At 43.9% G+C, this 15,593-nt stretch overlaps 1 protein-coding gene across 9 annotated transcripts in view; it reads left to right on the top strand.

Moving 5' to 3' along the window:
• Positions 1–14,569, top strand: part of JADE1 (jade family PHD finger 1) — a 58,721-nt gene extending 44,152 nt beyond the window's left edge. For all 9 annotated transcript variants that reach the window (XM_039256243.1, XM_039256238.1, XM_039256237.1 and 6 more), the window contains 3 exons: positions 903–1,424; positions 6,816–6,933; positions 10,690–14,569. In XM_039256243.1, the coding sequence (XP_039112174.1) occupies positions 903–1,424; positions 6,816–6,933; positions 10,690–11,603 (1,554 nt within the window). In that variant the 3' untranslated portion in view covers positions 11,604–14,569. The remainder of the gene's footprint in view (positions 1–902; positions 1,425–6,815; positions 6,934–10,689) is intronic.
• The last annotated feature ends 1,024 nt before the right edge of the window (positions 14,570–15,593 follow it).

Here is a 15,593-nt window from a genome sequence, read left to right as displayed (position 1 = left end):
GAAAAGGAAGACATGGCTGGGTGGTGCCTCGTCTCTAGGTCAACCTCCCTCTGACCTGCAGGAAGTGGGACCTTCATGGTTCTGCTGCTCCGCAGTCAGGCCCATAGGAGGCTAGGGGCGCTGGTGCTGCCAGGCCTGGCACATATGGGTCTCAGTGCGGAGCCTGTGGTGGCCCCGGGAGCCTTCTGCATCTGGTGGAGCTTCTTCAAGGGTGAGGAGAACTTACCTCGTCCCGCTTCCTGTGTTGGAGTCTCTTCTCTCCTGTTTTTTTCCTACTCATCCAGGAGTTTTAAAATTCATTCTTCTCAGTCTTGAGCAGCCCTTGGCTGCTTGGAGGAATTGTACCATTTATTTTCCCACTTATGTTGGGCTCTTCCTGGCTGAGGGTAAGAATGAGAATTCATGTTCCTTTAAAAACTCTGACTAGTAGGCATTCTTCCTGAAGAGATTCTTTTCAAGCGTTTTATATAAGCACACTTTTAAAAGAGTTCAGATCTAGGAACACCAGTTAATTCCTCAAAGTTTACTCTGCATGTTGAGCACATGTTCGTTTTAGTATAATCTGAGTCCCAGATCACCTCTGTCTGTATGTGGCCTCTGTATAATTGTGTCTGCCTTTAGAGGCATTTTGGATGTAGTTACTTTTCTAGGAGTTACGGTTTGGTTCAAAAAACCTTTCACCTAATGATTTCCCTTAAACCCCAAGCCTTACCTTATTTAAAACATGACTCGATGTGTCAGGGTGGACCCAGGCAGGACGTCCTGTTCCGGCACGTGCTCAAGGTGCTGCCCTTCCTGTGTGTGCATGTGAGGGGTGCCTGGCCCACAGGGGCTTCGGGCTTCGGCCCCTGGCCCCGTCGCTCCATAACTGTCTCTTTTCTCCCTCTCTGTGTTCTTACCAGTGCTCTGTGAAGAACTGCCGCACGGCCTTCCACGTGACCTGTGCTTTCGACCGGGGCCTGGAGATGAAGACCATCTTGGCGGAGAACGATGAAGTTAAGTTCAAGTCCTACTGCCCGAAGCACAGCTCACATAGAAAACCCGAGGAGAGCCTTGGTGAGGGGGCCGCTCAGGAGAATGGGGCCTCTGAGTGTTCCCCTCGGAATCCTCTGGAGCCTTTCGCCAGCCTTGAGCAGAATCAAGAAGAGGCCCACCGGGTGAGTGTCCGAAAGCAGAAGCTGCAGCAGCTGGAAGATGAGTTCTACACCTTCGTCAACCTGCTGGATGTTGCCAGGGCCCTGCGGCTGCCCGAGGAAGTAGTGGATTTCCTGTACCAGTACTGGAAGTTGAAGAGGAAGGTCAACTTCAACAAGCCCTTGATCACTCCAAAGAAAGATGAAGAGGACAATCTAGCGAAGCGGGAGCAAGATGTCTTGTTTAGGAGGCTGCAGCTGTTCACTCATCTGCGGCAGGACCTGGAGAGGGTAATGATTGACACTGACACCTTGTAGTGACTTAGAAAAGAAGATTGCAAAGAGGCGGCTGCTCGCGCAGAGCAAGGAATGGTAGCCAGTTCATTTTCTCTCAGACCCTTGTACATACTGCAGCATGAGGTTGTGTTGGTCCAATATACTTATGGGCTGGTAAACTCATTGTACATATGTGTAAGACTGCCACAGAGTGGGGAGCTTCTCTGTGATTTATTTTTAAAAACAGTTTCCCATTAATCCTTATTGTTCTTCTGTAAGATCACATGGGGTGTGTCCCTTCCGCCCTTCATTCAAGTACTAGAGGGAACTGAGCCCCAGGGAAATGACCAAAGGATTGGCTCAGAATTGTTTGCAAACGGAGTTAGAAAACCAGGTGGATTTAATTCATGGTGGGGGTGGACAGAAGTAGGGAGCTCTCTTGTTCAACCCGGGGAAACACTGGGTGCTTGTAACGTGCTCATCAAGGAGAGCTAAGCACTGCCTCTCTGGCCCACCTTCATTTCTTGGCTGATTCACAGGTACATTCCCGGTACTGTCACGGAGGAGAGCAGGTTGTGGGTGCTGATGTGTGTGCATGAACTTCTATACACGTGCATATCTGTTCCAGCGGGTACTCCGGGCAACGAGGTGCTAAGTCATCACTGAGGCAGTGTCTGTATGTTGAGTGTGTGTGCTCATGTGTCCATGTCCATGTGTGTCTGTGCAGGTGTGGGGTGGGATACCTGGTGCACAGGGGTATCTGATCTGTCTGAGGAGCCCCTTGTAATGCTCAGTACACTAGTTTATCACACTACTGGATTGCTGAATGTAGTGGCTGTTGGCTGGCTGGAGCCTCGGCTGATGGCACTTCCCTCAACTATTTGCTGCTTTGTGCCTCCCCAGTTCTCCATTACCTTTGGAGTCCCAGTCTGGACCTCCCTTCCTGCTACTGGAATAATTAGGAGTGGGCTCTCTTCCCTCCAGGGTCTCCTGCTCCCTGTAGGTACTCTCTGACTGAGGTTTGCTAATTGGGGCTACATCTTAGAGCACCTTTTGTGTCAACTCCCCTGACGGCCAGCTACTGTTGAATTCATTAGTGCACAGGAGATGGGACTGAGGCTCTCTGGCCTGAAGCATCCTGCACTGAAGGGCACCCAAGTGGCCTGAAACAGTTAACGCATCTCCCCCAAGCACCTAACTTATTAGTAGGGAGTGATTCATCTGTCTGGGAGAGGATCTGACACGTAGATGATTTGAAAGGAGAGTGTAGGCAAGGAATAGGGATAAATAGGAGGTGTATTAAGCCAAAGATCCAGATCTCACGGAGACCTGCATGGCCCTGTTGCAGATGGCAGAAGAGTGAAAGTATTACGTGTTCATTAGAGATCTTTCTAGTACGAGACTGACTGCCCAAAGGCCAGCTGTTATAATACCCCTCCCTTGACCAAGCTAGGATTCCAGATTCAGGCGGAGGCTGAGCAGGAGAGGCAGGCAGAAGCGGGGAGGCGTGTTTGTGAGGCTCTTGTGCTGCCGTGCCCCCCCTGGTGGTGAGTGTAAAGAAGACCTCGCCTCGACCACGTGTGTGTGGCATTTTTGTTAAGAGCTGAGAAAGGGATTCAGAAGGATAAACTGGAATCCTGGTGGGAAGCCATTATCCCAGCCTGACAACTGCTGTACTTGGGGTGCATGAGCTATGGAGTCAGATAGTCCTCAGGAGGGAGGACGAGAAGTCTAAATGTTTGGACTGTGTTTGTCTCACAATCACCACAAAATAAAAGTGTAGAAAATGATTGTGGTGTACTAACTCTTTTCTGTACTTAAGTTACTCAGATTAACACGCACTTATAATTCAATTCTGAACAATTTTTTTTTTTGGAGTCCTCACTGTTGATTTTAAGTAGAATGATACCAATGATGTATGAGTAACAGGGAATAAATCAGGATTTTTGTGTGTGTGTGTGTGGCATTACTTTTACTTTATTAAAAGCTTAAGAGATCTTAGGGAATTTAGTGTCGGTTTTAAATGGGCTTATTATAATGAAAAATATATCTTCCAGAATTTACCATGAGGCCTGCAATGGTAGAGGCTTTAAAAATGGAAATCTTTGCTGTGCCCCTGAGAGCTGCACAGTTCTTTGTAATTATAGACCACAAGTGTATGTCAGGCCAAAGGCTCATCAGGGAAACGGTAACCAGAACAAATAACAAATTACTTTGTTTTTCAATTAAGTTGGGTCTCTGTCTAATTCACACAGTAGTAGTTCACAGCAGGTATGAGGAATCCGAGCATGCACGGGACTATGATCAAGGCTGTGGTCAATCCCAAACTGACAAATAAGTAGACTTCATTACAAATGCAAACCACTGATGAACGGTAATGGTAACAGCTCTTTTTTTGCAAATACACACCTTGGGGGCATTGCACATCTGGGTACAATTCTGGATCAGAAAGTTAGGTGGCAGGCATGGATTTTAGATTTTAGGAGGGCTTGGGAACCCGCATCTTTAAGAAGACATCAATTATGTGTGGTTCGTGGCTATGTCAAGTTCCCAAGGCTGCCACTCACTCTGGTGGGGTTCCTTTCGCCTAGATGTCTTTTAAAAGATTCAGTAAACATCCAGAAATGAGTACTTCCACAGATAAAGACATGCTACCTGTGCATTTGTGGCTGGCTCATTGTAAGGGGCCAGCCCCTGGGATCCTATCCTACTCAACACAGTGGAATGATCACCTTTGAAAATCTGGTAGAGGCTGTAGCTGTTCCTAGACGAAAGGCATCTTAAGCTTTAGTGTTGCTAGCAGTGTTTTTGGCATTGAAGAAAACCCCTTGAAACCATTCTTGGATTCCTGGGGGCAGTGGTTCTGTGTGTGGGCCCCAGCCAGCAGCAACATTTCCCTGGACACTTCAAAGAAGTGCCAAGTTTTGGATCCTACCTCTGACTCCAGAAATGGGGTCAGGGCCAACATTCTGTGTTTTAGGGTCCCCACGTGTTTCTGTTTGAGAACCATTGCTTTTGGGGGAAAGCTGAACTCTGGTTTAACATGGTTTGAGACTGCTTTCATGAACTGGCTTTGTTTTCGTAAGCAGGGGAGGACATTTAGTTGAGCAGCGCACAGGAAGGGCCATGCGCAGGGTATGTTTTGAGGATAAAGCCTCGGTTCAGCCCTACATCCAGGGTCTGCTGATGGAAGCTGTGTGAGGAGTGTCTGTGCATAAGGGAGAGAAGACAGTTTAGGATGCTTGCTGCTCTAAATGTGGTCAGCTAGGTCTGGCTTATTCATGGGCTGGTTTGTTCCACTGAAAATCTGCCCTGGCCTTAGCTTTTTGGGGTTAGAGGAAGAGGTTTCTCATCAGAGATCATGGGAAATAGAATTTGCCTACTTATCAGCCAGGGTGAAAGCCTTTCCTGGGGGTAGTGGTTGAAGTTAGCAAAATTCAATTTAAATACTATGTGAAGCTTGGGTACTCGGTTTTCATACATAATTTCAAGTAAGGGAGATGGAAGTTATCTTGGGTGTTCACCTGACTTGAAAAGAAGAGGAATCATCTGCTCCTAGGATGTCAGAATTTGTTTCCATTTCCTATTTCCAGAAGTCAGATTCCTTGTCTTGATGTAAAAACTGTTCTGTTCTCCAGAAGTTCTGAATCTGTGATACAGATCTAAGTCTTGCCTCTTCCTCTTTTTGAGATTCCACTGTTAATATCCTCCTTGGGTTACAACAATATTTATCAAAGACCATAGCCTGTTAGCCACTTCTATCCCCAAACTGGTCATGATTTTTATAAACACCTACTTCCTGGCCAGGGGCTCTGAGGCTGTCACAGTGGACTTTAACCAGGGTAAATTACACCAAAATAGTATTTTCGGGTCTTTAATTCTAAGACCACACGCACACGCACACGCACACGTCTATACCTCAAGAAGAGAGATGTTAGGAAGATCCTAAATAGTCCATGCTGACTTGGTGACCTGGTATTAGGTCAGGAAACTGCACCATGATGCAAATGTGAAAGCCAGCCAAACTGTTCTTTTTATGCCAAACTGTTCTTTTTATGCCTCCTGTCCTCTTGCAAACATCACTGCTTTGATTGAATACAACTCCAGAAAGAACACCTGGAATTGTAAGGGTCCAAAAGGACTGGAACCCCCTAGGGGAGTGCAGTCCTGTGTATGTGGCTTGTTGCCATTCTTACAGAAGAAAAGGTTGGTGACTCAAACTTGACCATTTCAGGAAAGGGGTCAGGGAAAGGGATTGCCCAAACCTCACGAAGACCTCTAAGTTTTTAGGGGAGTTTAGTCCTACCTTGGACGGAAGACCTGATGGAGAGAGCTGACGGGATGCAGCGTCCCTTCACTCCACCACAGCTATTTAGGGTATCTTGTCTTCATCTTCCTGAAGAAGTTTAACTGTATCTCTGGTGTGTTGCATTTGACATTAATGTTTTCAGGTGCAGTAATCTAGTCTGGTTTCCCAGTAGGTTTGAGGGCTGAAGGATTTAAGGGGGATCTATTGAGTTTTGTTTTCATATCACCTGATCATGGGTGGCTTTAAAAACGGAACAAATTTAGGTGTTGACTAGATCATATTTGTTAGTGGGCATATGCACGTGATTCCAGTGCCTGCCATTGGATACAAAGTGTAGCTCTTAGCACCTGGGTCCCTTTAGTTACAGGTGATTCTGGACAAGAGCAGTGTCAGTTCTTCGAGTGGTACATGAGGTGGCCTTGAGATGTTGATGGCTTGTCAGTGGCAAAGTGAGTAGGGAATCCTAGCTTCACGCTCTGTAGGAACACATTAGCTACCTGTGAGCTCACATTTCAGATACTGTCCAGTTGACAGAGTTTACTTGGTTTCCTGGTGACCGTTTGGTCTTCTAGTGGGCTCTGTGCAGGGATAATTTTTTTTTGGGGGGGGGTGTTCCTCCTGTGGTAGCCCTTGACTCTGTGCTTATCAATTCCATCTTCAGAAGATGCTTGATTAAGTGGCTTCTGCACTGTTCTAAATCCTTAAATAATAGAATTGGTGGAGAGAGGACACCAAGGGGTGGTAAGCAGAGCCCTTTGGGCAAAAGATGACAAATCTGGACAGAGACCCCAGCAGTCTTCCCCGTTGGGGATGAGTCTCAAGGCTGGGGTTGGTGGGGGAGGGCAGGGCTTTTATTTGAGTTCCTCCTACAGCCTAACTCTTTTCTGTGTTTCCTCCTGCATTGAGGGGTATATGTGGAATCCTAGTTAGCAGCCCCAAAGGAGAGTGGATAAAGTGTTTAAAGTACATCTTGATTTCAGATGTCATCCAAGGCCCCAGCAGGACAAATTTCTTATGTAACAAAAAAAAGAAACAAAAGCACCAAAGTACCGTTATAATGTATTGCTTACTTAGAATCTTTATTCTCTACGTTCTAGGTTCGGAACCTCACTTACATGGTGACCCGCAGGGAAAAGATTAAGCGATCTGTGTGCAAAGTCCAGGAACAGATATTCAATCTTTACACTAAGCTCTTGGAGCAAGAAAGAGTTTCAGGTATGCATTAAGCTCTTGTAGGTCAAACAGTAGTGCAGGGGTTTGTAAACCTTAACATTCTGTTAAGGAAAAAAAAAAAGTTTCTTCAATTTTGGAGAATCTGAGAAGCACAGACTTTTAAGAAAATCTTCTGGCATTTGAAGCATCATGGTATAGGGAAAAGGGCTATGAATTTGACCTCAATGAGAGGTCGAATCTTAAATTCTCTCCTTACAGGCCAAACACAAGCAAATCTAAGTGTTTGGAGGCTCCCCCATTTCCTCATGTGTAATGTGAAGGAGGTATCTCGAGGTTCCTACTGGGAGCTATTGTGATATGCAAGCAAAACAGCAACTTCTACATTGTATTGCAAAGCACTTGATAAGTGTAAAGTGTCATGGGGACACCTGCAAAGACTTATGGGTTATCTAGCCTTTGGATCTATCTGTAACATAAATAAGGTATCTTAAGACTGTTGTTCTTAAGACACACATCCATATTTAGATAACGTTCACAGTGTACTTTTTGGTGTAAGTGGAATTTTGAATGTTTTTGAGATTCAACATCAAGTGTTGACTTATTTAGTGATTTCATTGCTCTGGGCTAGGCGAAGCGGAAAGGGGAACTTGCTCCATTCTGGAGAGCACTTCGGAGACTTGGAGGTGGAGTGCAAAGTTGGCCAAGTCATTGAACCTGTCTCAGACTCTTGATCTATAAAGGGGCTCAGTTCAGAACCACGACCTTTAATGGAGTCCTAACACTGTGAATATAAGCCCTGCAAAGCCAGCATTGTAAGCGTTTCAGAGAAGGAAGTGTTGGGCGGGTCTGGTGGCCCTGCTCTGCCCGTGTTCACAGTGCTCCTTCATGCTGCCACAGACACAGACGCTGGCTTTTCCTGCTTCTGTGGCTTTTAGTCTCTAGATGACTGACATGTAGAAACAACAAGGATGTTGTTATATCCTATTTTACAGGGAAATCCAAATTCTGGTTTACCAAAAGCTAACCAGATGTGTGGAACTAGAGAGGTAAATTGGTCAGCTGAACAAAGAAAAAAAAGCTTAGGGAGTTTTGAATGATTTTCTTGAGGTGTTACATAGTTAATACTAACGGCATTAACTTACTAACATTAACCTAGATATTTTCTTCCTGAGAATAAATAATTTACAGATGTACCATTAGCTAGAGTTTATAGTTGTTAAACTTATTTTTAAATAAGTTTTTCTAAGTAGGGTTCATAAGTGATTCAGATTCTTTCAAGTGAACTTTTCATTCATTCATTATTCCTACTTAAATGCAAATAAGTGGGATCTATTTTATCCCTTGCCATTGCGTTGCGTCCTTATGTAAACAGCCCACTTGGAAGGCTGTCTGGTGCCCATCGGCCAGCTTCCAGCCGGCAGAGGCCAAGCTGTCAGAGCTGCTTTTGCGCAGGGTCATTAATGTGGGTTGTGCCTGTGGAGTTTTGCCATTGGAGGGCTTTCTGTGACTCTTGTTAAGTTGTTATGTAATGAGTGATTGCCTATAAACACAAGCTGTAAAGAGCGTTTTCATCTGATTTCACTTAAGGGTCATTTTTCATGGATATTGCAGGCAGCTTTTTGCATTTCATGGCTGAGGTTTTTACTTGGGTAAATGATTGAGATTCTTACCCAGGTTAGGAGGTGTTTTGTGTAACAGGGCTGTAATGAGATCCTACTGCTGTTCCACAGAAGGTAAACAAACCCTCCCATCCCTCTGAGATATGAACCACACTGAGTCTGATGGGTTGAAAGCAACATTAATCTAACTGCAGGGTGCCACAGGGAACGAAGGCAAAACCTTCAGGATGCCTGGTTTTTTGTTTTTTGTTTTTTTTTCCCTTTTCCAGTTTTAGACTTTCAGTTGTGTTCTTACTCATGCCCCAAGTGGATCTCCTGTCTCGTGAGATAGATAGCTTCAGGTGAAGTGGAGGCAGCGGCCATGACTTCTACGTGTCAGTCAGGGTCTGCGGTTTACACTCTGGTGTATGAATTGGAGAATGAGCAAGGGCCTTTCTGCCGGATGAGCGGATGAGCGTGTCCTCAGAGGAGACCATGCTCATGGGAGGTCGTGAGACAAAGGCTTTTCAGAGACCTGGATCCCAAGGAGATGGAAATCAGAGATTAGAGGATGTCAGTCCCCCTTACCTTGGTTTTCCCACAGCAGGTGACTGAGGAAAAGAAATGTGGTGTGAAGGTTGGGCCTAACAGTTGATTCTTGAGAAAGCACGAGTTCTCCAGCCCAGCATATTGTAAGCCCCTCCCCTGTGGCCGTCCGTAACAGGTTCATGTTTAGAGTTGCCAGCTCTGTTCTGTTTATGTGCAGTGTCCTTGTGCTGGACACGCACAGTGACGTCTCATGTAGGGTCCTGCCTGGCAAAGCCTTGGTTTCCTGGTGGTTTATACTTTATGGGAGACAAAACATGAACCTGGCTCTTTACAGATGTCCTGTAGGCTCTTGCAGAAACGTGGTTCTTGTAATGAACTCCGGTGTTACCGAATTCAGGGTTGTTCACACTGAGGATTATGAGTCATTAGTTGGTTGTGAGATGAATTCAGTGGATCACCCACCAGCATTAAAAGCAAGTGAAATAGAATATAAGATGTTAAGAGTGCCACATTGCGTGGTGAAGGCCAGTATGATTTCATGAAATGTGAGCTTTTATAGGGTTGCATTGTGAAATTTAGTTACTGTGATTTACATCAAAAATACATGAAAAACACCATTTTAACCTATCCTCATGTTGGATGACAATTCAGTTTAATTGCACAAGTGGGCTTTGCATATAATAGTAAACATTTTAAAAGACATTTACTATGCGTCAAGAATGATTTTAAACCCATTCCTTTCTCATTTCATGTACTTACATGTATGTACCCTCACTATGGCCCTGTGAGGGTATAGTTGCTTTGGAGAAGGAAACTGTGGAGCCCTACTGCCTTCTCCTATGGTGCTGGCTTGGAGGGAGGCAGGTGACTAACCAGGGGCAAGGGCAGGGGCCGTGCTTGCCCACCAGATGGATTTGGCATGGATTCGTCTTTGAGAGGAAAAAATCTTTTTTTAATGTTTTATATGAGAGGGAGAGGGAGAGAATGAGAGGGGGAGAATGAGAGATGGAGACACAGAATCTGAGGCAGGCTCCAAGCTCTTGAGTTGTCAGCGCAGAGCCCTACACGGGGGCTCGGCTTGAACCCAGGAACTGAAGTGAACCAGGAGATTGTGACCCGAGTTGAAGTCAGAAGCTTAACCGACTAAGCCTCCTAGGTGTCCTGAAAATATGTTTTTTAATGTTTATTTATTTTTGAGAGAGAGAGCGAGCGAGCAGGGTTGGGGAAGAGAGAGGGAGACCCCGAATCTGAGGCAGGCTCCAGGCTCCCGAGTTGTCAGCACAGAGTCTGATGCCGGGCTTGAACTCACAAACCATGAGATCATGACCTGAGCTGAAGTCGACACTCAACCGACTGAGCCCCCAGGTGCCCAGAAAATATTTTTCTTAGAAAAATGTTTCATGAAAAAGTTTGTGAGCTTCATCTATTTTAGAAAGTAAGAGTACATTGAATGGAGTATGCAGATCGAATGCAGATTCTCAAGGCAGGTAATATCTTTATATGAAAAACCAAATTTTGATAAATGTGGTGATTGTATATCATACCTTGGAGTGGGAAGTTTGCATTAACAGGGCCATGCCAAGGGTCTAGAATTTAATTGTTCTGGATGTGCTTCAGTAATTTTTCTTTCTTTGTTGTTATATGTCCATAGGTGTGCCTTCTTCTTCCTGCTCCTCCTCCTCACTGGAAAACATGCTTTTGTTCAACAGTCCTTCTGTGGGCCCTGATGCTCCCAAGATAGAGGACTTGAAGTGGCATTCTGCGTTCTTTAGGAAGCAAATGGGTACTTCCTTGGTTCATTCGCTGAAAAAGTCCCATAAGCGAGATCCACTGCAGAACAGCACTGGGAGCGGAGGCAAAGCCCTGCTGAAGCAGCCAGACCTGTGTGGTAGAAGGGAGGGGGTGGTGGTCCCAGAGAGCTTTCTGAGTTTTGAAAAGACCTTTGCAGAAGCGCGTCTCCTGTCGGCACAACAGAAGAATGGTGTGGTGGTGCCCGACCACCACGGGGACAGAAGAGACCATCGCTTCCATTGTGATCTCAGTAAGGGAGACTTAAAGGACAGACCTTGTAAACAGAGTCACAAGCCTCTCAGGTCCACAGACGTGTCCCAGAGGCACCTGGACAGCACACGAGCTGCCACCTCCCCTGGAGGGGGTCAGTCAGCACCTGGCACGAGGAAGGAGATAGTGCCCAAGTGCAATGGCTCCCTAATCAGAGTAAACTGTAACCAGACCGCAGTCAAAGTGCCTACAACGCCTGCCAGCCCGGTGAAGAACTGGGGAGGATTCCGAATTCCAAAGAAGGGGGAACGGCAGCAGCAGGGAGAGGCCCACGAGGGGGCCTGCCACCAGCACTCAGACTACCCCTATCTGGGTTTAGGCCGGGTTCCAGCCAAGGAAAGGGCCAAAAACAAATTAAAATCTGACAATGAGAATGACGGGTATGTCCCTGACGTAGAGATGAGTGACTCAGAGAGCGAGGCATCAGAAAAGAAATGTATTCATGCCAGCAGCACCATCAACAGGAGGACAGACATTATCAGGAGAAGCATCTTGGCCTCTTGATGAAACAGATGGTGGGAGCACCGCGGGCTTGTCCCGGAGTTGCTAGATGGGAGCTCTGACGCGGGGGACACGCAGAAACCCATCACTCCTGAGCTACGCAAACACATTTACTTGCAAGTCAGATTGAATTTTTTTTCAGAATCATTTATAAGTCATTATTGTGAGAATGTGTTATCTGCAACTTGTTGAGGAAACACAAGAGTAGACTGTAACCGTAAGACACCACTAAGACTAGAGGCTGAATTAAACACTAAAATAAGAATGAATGAAATAAGTCTTTAAAGAGGGCAAGGCTCACAGAAGCCTCATGAGTTCTTACTGCCCTCTGTATCCTTCCCAAAGCACAAACTCTCGGTTACCTAAATAGCGGAATCAGATGCAGTTCTTGAGAAACCCTCATGTACCGTTTATTAGCCCATAAAACTTACTTTCTAGGACTGGTAGAACTTGAAATCCTGTTTATACTTTGGCCCACAAGGCTGTTTTTTTGTTGCATTCTAGTTCTAGGCAGCAGCTCTGAAGCTTCAGTAACTCTGGGGAATTCATGTGTAAATTATAATAATCGCAGATGGGGAAGAGAATTTTAACAAAGTTTCTTACTGGGAGATCTGAAGGGACAGGGTAGAGCTGCTGCAGCTTGAGATCTGGGGTAAATGTAGCGAGGGCCTGTTGCCTGAAGCACTTGAATGTGTTGTGGGAATGGGACTGGTAGAGAGTGAAGCTGTTAGAAAGTTCTGTGGGAAAGGGCAGTTGATTCCAAGTTTACCAGTCCCCTTGACCTTCCTCTTCCCTAGTCACTGCCTTCTGGGCCAGCTTGGGATTTCCCTGGCCTTTGGAGATACCTGGCCATCTGGCTTCCAACAATACTAATGGCTGTTCAAGTTCAAGCAATGAACTTCCAGACTCTGGTGATATAACAGCCCAGAGCCAACCACTAGTGCATATGTTGGGGAGTCTGGGCTTCCAACATGAACAGATTCCTTAAGAAAAAGGAAAAGACAAAAAAAAAAAAAAAGGAAAAAAAAAGTTATATTTTAAAAATAATAGAAAGGCAATAAGTTGCGATAACCTCTTACCATTGACCAAGGTTATACGGGAAAGAGATTGAAGTGTAATAGGTTTCCTGGAGTCAGAGTTTTAAGCTCCGATTCGTAACTTGGACTTTCTAATTGCAAATGGCAATAACTAGTAAGTTATCAGCAATAATGAATTTAGCATTAAATTTGAGTACAATGTTCTGTTTTTGCACTCACTGCAGTGCGTATGTATTAAGACAGTGGATAGTGTTAAGGTCCTGTTAATTTTCTTTGGAATTCAATGTAGTTGTGAATCAAAGTTAAGAGAAGGAAAGTTTAAATAGCAATGAGATTTAGAATTATGGGCACTTGGAAAAAGCCCAACTTCCCCTAAATTATCCTTAGTTTGTTAATATCAGTATTCAGATTCCTGATTCATTTATACATCTGTTTCCATGTGGCAGGGACATTCTGATACTTAATGAGTGATGCTTTGAGTTCTGTAGTTACCTTTCAAGTCTTCCAGGTGATTGTCAACAGCAAAAAAGGCTTATTGAATTCCATCTTGCTATGCAAGTTTTATCGGATGATCAAATAGTAGATCTGATGCATCCCCATTGTATGTATGACATTTTCAAACCAAGTCTTAACTTTTCAAATACATTTTAGTAGCTAATTCAGGGGAAGGGAAAGAATGACCCAGGTTTTTAGATTGACTATTTTTGAGCTATGGGGCTCATTTTGAAAGACTGCTCCCCAGATAAGCTGTTGCTACAGATATTAGGAGTTTCCTAATGGATCCAAGTTGTACACTGACTAGTAATTTAAACATTAGATTTTTTGCATATGAGCAAAAACCTTTTTGCTGGATATGGAAGGAGATTTTTTGCATATGAGCAAAAAACCTTTTTGCTGGATATGGAAGGAGATGGACACACTTTTCACAGTTAACTTTTTGACCATAGCAACAGCTCTGGGTGAGAGTAGAATATATAGAGGGGTGATTTGTCAAGCCATAGAAAGAAAATCTAAATTTTAGTAAGTATATGACCTCTCACCATTTTAAGAGGTACCAGATTCATTTGCACTATTTAGGAATGCTAGTTTTGTGCAAAAATAATGCCTTACCTGTTTTTTCCCCACATTTAGGTTGAAAAGCTTTCAAAGTTCCAAGTTATGCTGAACCAAAAAATAACCAAAACAAAACAAAAAAATAAAGAAAAACCCACACAAAAACAAAACACAAAAAATAAAAAGCCCACACTTTTTATTCCTGCTTTGAAATGCAAATGGTATAGAGCACGGTTTCTCTGACAGTGTAATGATAGCTTTGTAAGTTAGTCCACGTCCTGCTGGGAACTCTGTATGAGGCGGCCATAAGCAGCAGCCCACCTACCCACCCACCCACTCACTTGCACTCTATTAGTGTGGAACCATTTGCTCTTCTTTTCTTTTCAGCTTTATCTTTCCTTGTGCATCCTGACCAAGAAATATCTTTGATTATGATCAATGTATTATGTCAAAATGTAGGCTAGTTAAACTTTTGTAAAGTTGCCTGGAATGTCATTTGTTAGGTTATAAACACAAAATCGAAATGAAGGGTTCTATGTGTTGTGTACAAATCTTAATTATTTTGAAATGGACAAACTTGTCATTACATTTGTAACCTTGTACAGAGGATTTTTCACTATGTGCCTAGCTTGGTGTCCATTCAGCTAAAATTGGAAAAAAAAAAAAAGGTGCATGAAGAGTTAAAAATCAGAAATTAAACAAAGTATATGTAGAGATGACTATTTTATATTATGGCCCAATCCTGTATTTATTTCTACCCCCTTTTTGAAAGTATTTATAAAACTAGTTGAGGACAGCTGTATTTTTTTGTTGAACTATTTAGTAGAATTTGTGCCTTTTTGTCTGTATGTGAATAAATGCTGTACATTTTGCAATACATTTTTAAGTGTCTTTTGAAATCTGATTTTGCTGTATATTTAAAGGTATGCACACAGCGGTCTGGAATTGGTGGTGTATGTCTCCTGTCTCAGCAGTTTAGGAGTGAGAACTGTAGGGATGAGACTGGAAGAGCACAGGTCCTCGGGGGTGCTGTTTGGCTCCACTCTGATGGTGAGACACTGAAAGATGGTAATGGTTTGATTTTTAATCTTCCTCACCTGGAGTTCCTTCCAGAGTACAATTTTTGATCTGAAAATAAACTGCTGGTGAAGCAACTTAGACTATAGGGTCAGAGAATCATGGGCCAAACTGGAGCTTATCGGACCGTGACCTCCGCCAAGTCACCTACCTTGTATAAGCCTCAATCTTCCCTTCTGTAAAAAAGGATAACATCCCACCATTTCTACTGAGGCGGCTGTTATATTTAAAGGCAAGTTCATAAAAAGCATCTCATAAAGCATGCAGTAGGCATTTACTAAGACTATAGTAGGAACAAGGCTTTGATTTCTCCAATATTTATGTTACTTGGTGAGCCTTCTGAGGCAAAAAAAAAAAAAAAAAAAAATTTCTGACTGACAGGAAGACTTTAGGTCCCTTAAAAATGATTTTTCAGAGAGTAGTTTCATTAAATGCTTTCTTTTGACTGCAGAATTCTGGAACACTAGGAGCAAGAAGAGCTACCCTCTATCCTATATAGAAGGTAGGTCCAAGATTACATCATTAGGCATTGGCAGAACTGGGCCTTGACCCTAGTTCTCACTTCTGGTTTGGTGTTCTCTCTGCCTGAAACAGTCTTTAACAACTACATGCAGAAATCAGCATATAATCAAACGCACCCTCCTTTATATTGGGAACAGCTAGTTTATAAGCCACAACAGGGTGGTGTTATTGTCCTTGATTCATAATTTTTGTAAAATTTTGGTCAGTTTTTTTAAAATGTGAATTGTTCATACATTTGGCTAAAAGCTTGTTTATTTCTCCTTGTTCCTCCTTAGTGACTATTTACTTCCACGTTGCTTGCTCT

Source organism: Hyaena hyaena, unplaced genomic scaffold (assembly GCF_003009895.1).
Source record: "Hyaena hyaena isolate Hyena2069 unplaced genomic scaffold, ASM300989v1 scaffold_563, whole genome shotgun sequence".
In the NCBI taxonomy this organism is placed as follows: Eukaryota; Metazoa; Chordata; class Mammalia; order Carnivora; family Hyaenidae; genus Hyaena; species Hyaena hyaena.
This window is presented reverse-complemented; position numbering and strand designations above follow the sequence as displayed.